This window comes from Zerene cesonia, chromosome 12, assembly GCF_012273895.1.
Source record: "Zerene cesonia ecotype Mississippi chromosome 12, Zerene_cesonia_1.1, whole genome shotgun sequence".
NCBI classification, from domain to species: Eukaryota; Metazoa; Arthropoda; class Insecta; order Lepidoptera; family Pieridae; genus Zerene; species Zerene cesonia.
Window position 1 is genome coordinate 426,618 of NC_052113.1, and position 5,192 is coordinate 431,809.

General features: G+C 35.4%; 2 protein-coding genes across 2 annotated transcripts; one reads left to right on the forward strand and one right to left on the reverse strand.

Annotated features, from left to right (window-relative positions):
* Positions 1-175: 175 nt before the first annotated feature.
* On the forward strand, positions 176-915 carry LOC119830908 (neurofilament heavy polypeptide-like). Its single transcript, XM_038354096.1, has 3 exons — positions 176-187; positions 300-746; positions 910-915. The coding sequence occupies exons 1-3, from the start codon at positions 176-178 to the stop codon at positions 913-915; spliced, it is 465 nt and encodes a 154-aa protein (XP_038210024.1).
* Positions 916-1,207: 292 nt separating this feature from the next.
* LOC119830909 (transforming growth factor beta-1-induced transcript 1 protein) lies at positions 1,208-3,221 on the reverse strand (the record flags this gene model as incomplete). Its single annotated transcript, XM_038354097.1, has 3 exons — positions 1,208-1,829; positions 2,430-2,564; positions 3,114-3,221. Coding segments are annotated over 3 exons (318 nt in total), but the record flags the coding sequence as incomplete, so codon positions are not given.
* Between the last annotated feature and the right edge of the window lie 1,971 nt (positions 3,222-5,192).

Sequence of the window (5,192 nt, forward strand, 5' to 3'; positions counted from 1 at the left end):
GTTTATATTGTTTTGTGTCTTCTTGATGCACGTGTTCACTTAAAAATGCCTAAACGATCTTGGAAAAAAACGCTTATACACAATCTTACTTCACGAAGTTAAACCGAGCAAAGCTCGGTCATCCAGGTACTATTTATAATCTTAGCATGCGTCTTCATAAAGCTTTTGCCATTCCATGTTGACTGTGGTAAGCTTTATTTTCGCTTCTAAACATTGCGAAAAAATTGTATTATATACATGTTATTAGGATCTTTTAACAAAATTCAAGTATTAAAATAAACAGTTAGCACTATTTTCAGTGCACGTCAAGCCACATCAGCCGCGAGCCGAGTCCGGGACCGAGTTTGACGATTAAAGACCTAATCCAGAAGAAAAGTAAAGAAACCTCACCTAGATCACCTCGAAAGGAACCAAAGCGGCTCAGGAAAGAGGCAAAGTCGCCTAAAAGAGCAGAGAAGTCTCCCAGGAAAGCGGTGAAATCACCGAGACGGGATTCCAAATCACCCACAGAGGAAGATAGGAGTGAATTGTTGCCAGAAGTCGAAAAGGTTGAGCAAATTATGGCCAAGTCGCCAAGAAAAGATAGCTCTTTTAAGGAAACGACCCCGAGGAGAGAGACCCCCAGAGTGGAACCTAGAAAAGATTCGGTAAAAGACAAAATATTGACGCCGAGGGTGGAGAAGACGGAAAAGGAAAAGGAAATTTCGCCGAGAAGAGAAGAGAGGAGGAGTGAAAGAGATAAAAAGGTAAGTTAATTAACTTTTATATAGCATCTTGCCCTAAGATCCCACTCCAAACAAGGCTATGTACACTTATCTCTACTGTATTTTAATTAAAAATATATTTATTTATTTTTTGTAGATTGTCATTTGGCCATTGATTGATTGATTGAATGAAATTCATCCTCAGGTTTAAACTTATAAAATTTATAGTTAGAGGCAACATAAAAATCTCACAAAATCAAAATCATTTATTCTATTTGGACAACCGACTCGTTTAAATTCTATAAAAGTATTTAATTGAATGAGTATCTTTTAATGTAAACCATACACAAAACTAGGATCTATCTCCACATGATTCAACTTCTCATTTATAATAATATCGTAAATGGATTATAATTTATCCCCATTTTAATATGCTTTTATAAGTATTTATTAAAACTTATTTAATTGCTGTGGGGTTTTAAAAGGAAACAAAAATCGTTTAAAAATATGTGATTTATTGACAATAAAGTACAGAGCGTACAATAATTTAAAATTGTCGCACAAGCCCATTAGCATCACAGTCACTTAAATTTACATCAATAAATATATTTACAGTGCCTTTGTGCTGTTATACAATTAAAAAAATAGGTACATCAAAAATATATATTTCTTATCATTCTAAATAGTTTGTTTTTAAAGCACCTGTGTAATATCAAATGAGACAGGGGTTTTTTTTTAAACTCGCGATAAACAGGGCAGTGTAAGTGCATTTTTTGTGTGTTTTATCGATGGGGTTGTCATATTTGTGATTTATATAGATTGTATTAAATATTATGCATATGCCAAAAGCTAGTGTATATACGCTGTGTATTTTAACATCTATTCAGAATAAAAATATTTTTTTGGGCCAGAGAATGCTCTCTCGAATTCTAATGAAAGCAAATTTTAAAATATGTTTCGATAACTCTACGTACATGTAATATTTAAGACATCTATATAATCGTTCGACGTAGCAATAAATAAATAAATTAATTAATAACGGGTGCGTGTCTATGCGCATTTTCCGCACAGCGGTTTGTTGTCCATCACGGAGAATGTGGAGTCTGTGACTGGATTTGTGCATTTCTGGAAAGATAAAATAATAGTTTAGTTTTTTTTTCGGTTCTACCCCCCATTTTTAATAGGTTTTTCATTATTTTAGCTAAAATACGTTTCAGATTCTTCTTTTTAAATATTCTAAAAATTGTTCTTGTCAAGTATCGTTTTTAATTTGATAAAGACAGTGTTGATTAATAAACTGGCGATTCCATTATATTGTTCGTCTTAGGGTCTTATAAAGGTATACCTTTATGTTTATACCAACGGACTGTTTTAAGGACAAAAGGGAAAATAAATGTTTCTGATTTTATCATTGCAATGCGATGCCTGCAAGCAGTGAGGGCTCATTCGATTGGATCTTGGACTTAAATCGTAAAGTCTGGGGTTCGAGAACAGACAAGAGTGCAATTAATTATTAAATTAAATTGATATTTTACAATTATCCATATCACCGTTGCTCGAAACGGTGAAGGAAAATATCATAAGGAAACTGGCATATCCAAAAATTTTACGTTTGGTGACTTGTGACAACTGCCACCGTGCACTTGGTCAGCGTTGTGTATTATGGTCTGAGCCCTCATAGGATATTTTCGACTTTTCGAATAAAGTAGTCTCTTGTCTATTTACCGTGCAAGTGAAGCATTCGCGATGCCACTTAGCGTCCAGAGCGATGATCGCCTTGTCCACAATCGGCTTGGCGCAGCCCGCGCACCGCGCTGCGAACTTGTCCGCGTAGCACGCGGAGCAGTACGGGCGCCCGGCCTGGAAACATACGTTTGCCATTAGTTTTGGTTGCATTTGATGAATTTCTGGAATATATTGTATTGGGTTGTATATGTTGTCCTGGAATATTATGTTTGGAATAAAGTTTTGATGGATATGATGGCGTTTTATGATGTTTTCTGTGCAGCTGTGGTGATTAGATGAATAGTGAATTTTATTCTTGCACACTACTTTATTATTGCGTTAGATGGTTCAGCAATTTTTTTAGATAAATATAAGCTTTCTATTTTAACAATTTAAATGTGAAATAAAATTAGTATGTCCGTACTAAATTATTCTTTTAAAAGCATATAGTTATATGTATACATGTAACTTGTATAGCGACTGTGCCATCCATTTAAAAGTTTCGGTTTTGTTCGACCTTTTGCACACGTACTTACATTATGACAAGACTACAATATTGTAAGGCATTGTGAGGGCACTTGTGGCCTTAAGGCTCCAAAGTCCACAGCAAGTCGTTCAAAAGCCTTAGATTACACGGAAGGAAGTTAAAGAAAAGTTGTGTATCTGTAAAGGGAGTAGCTATACCTGTTCCATGAAACCTCCTCCGCCCAGCTCCTTCCTGCAGCCGCCGCAGACAAAGTGGTGTGCGTGCCACGACACACCCAGCGCTTGGATCACGCGCTGGAAGTAAAGATATCCGTATTACTAGCTGTGCTTCGCGGTTTTACCCACGTAGTGCCTGATGTTATATAGCCCAAAGCGTTCCTCAATAAATGGGCTGTCTAAAACTGAAAGAATTTCTCAAATCGGACCAGTAGTTCCTATGATTGGCGCGTTCAACCAAACAAACTCTTCAGCGTCATAATATTCGTATGCACTATATTATAAAGAGGAAGAATTTAGTTTTTTTGTTTGTTTGTTTGGGAATTTTATCTGACCTCGGAAATCTTATGTCGAATAAATTTAGTCCTTTTAATATTTTAAACATGAAAGTTTTTGTTTTGATAGGTGGATACTTGTTACTTATCGATGCCATAACCGCTGAACAGACTTTGATGATACTCAGCAGTGGTGTAGCTTATGAACTAGAATAACACAAAGGCTATAGGAATATTTGCTTTTGTCTGCGGCACAGCTTCTTCCTCTTTATAATATTAGTATAGATGCAAGTTTTCAAAAGCAGTTTTCATTGATTAAACGAACTATAATCAGGCTTTAACAATTAATTATTACGTGCAGTATTCTATATAAAGAAAGACAGAAAGTATTCTATGTGAATAAGTATTTTATTTAAATTCAATATCTAACATTAAACAACATCTATTGCGTCTAAATTATTCAAGTCCAGATGGTCTATCAATCTATAAGTGTCGAATAGTTGTACATGTCACCGTGAATAGATCCATTGTTTCTGACGGTGACATCATTCAAATAAAAAATATGGTATATCCTTTCAATTGGATTTGTTTACTGCCGGTGATTATATGGATGTTTATAAGATTATTCACTTTGATATTCTTAAGAGTGTCGTGGATATTTTTTTTGCCAAAAGAAAGGAGGGAGAACAAATATTCTAAGAGGTATATTATATTTGGGAAAGAACCATTTGTAATGAAATCTAGTACAACTGTGCTTTGTACTTTAAGCGATGAAGTGTCGTATAATGTGATGCGACGCACGTCGCTCATAAATTCTCTATCCAATTAACTTGTTGATTGACTGTTAATGTATTGATTTATGGCGGAGGACCACCCGCCACGGCCAACTCAGAGTGAAACTGAGATAGAATCCTACTATCCTACTAATATTATAAATGCGAAAGTTTGTAAGGATGTGTGTGTGTGTTTGTTGCTCTTTCACGCAAAAACTTCTGAACCGGTTGCAATGAAATTTGCTACGTGGTAATAGCTGGACAACTGGAATAACGATATTCCTACGGGATACCAACTTACGCGGGTGAAACCGCGGGGCGCAGCTAGTTGTCATATAAGAATACAAGTTTATTTCATCCATATGAATTCAGCCGTTGATTGTTTAATGAAGTCCAAATAAAAACGTAAGTTCCATGACAATAATAATATGAAACAACCCAACAATAATCGCTTACATCACGCCATTAAAGTTTTTGGCGTGTCGGCGTTTTTCCATCTGTTTATGGTAAGACTGGGCCCCGGGTCGGGTGTGAATCATTGGCATTCAATACGCTAAACGTGGGATTTCTGTATCAATGAACTTGTTTTGGTGTTTATTATAAAACGACTAGCGGTCTGCCCCGGCTGCATCCGTGGTACGTTTTTTCCCTCCATAGGAACATTCCTCGGGCCTTAACCGTTAAAAAATGTTTGGCGAATTAACGAGACGATTTTGAGTTTTATGCTTAGAGTATTAATTTATAGCCCAACTACACTGGCAAATATTTATAAAAGTTATACAACAATGATAATTTGATACATTATTTCTAATCCCAATTAATAATATAAATATGAAACTAACTCTGTCTGGCTCTTGTCTTCACGCACAGAGATAGTTTAATTGGGTATTATACCCATTTCGGGGTTTACCCAAGAATGCTAATATAGAAGTATTTTATATATATATATATATACCTAGTCTTGCCATAAATATTGTAATAAAGAAAAAAGAAAATTGTTAACTGCAAATAAC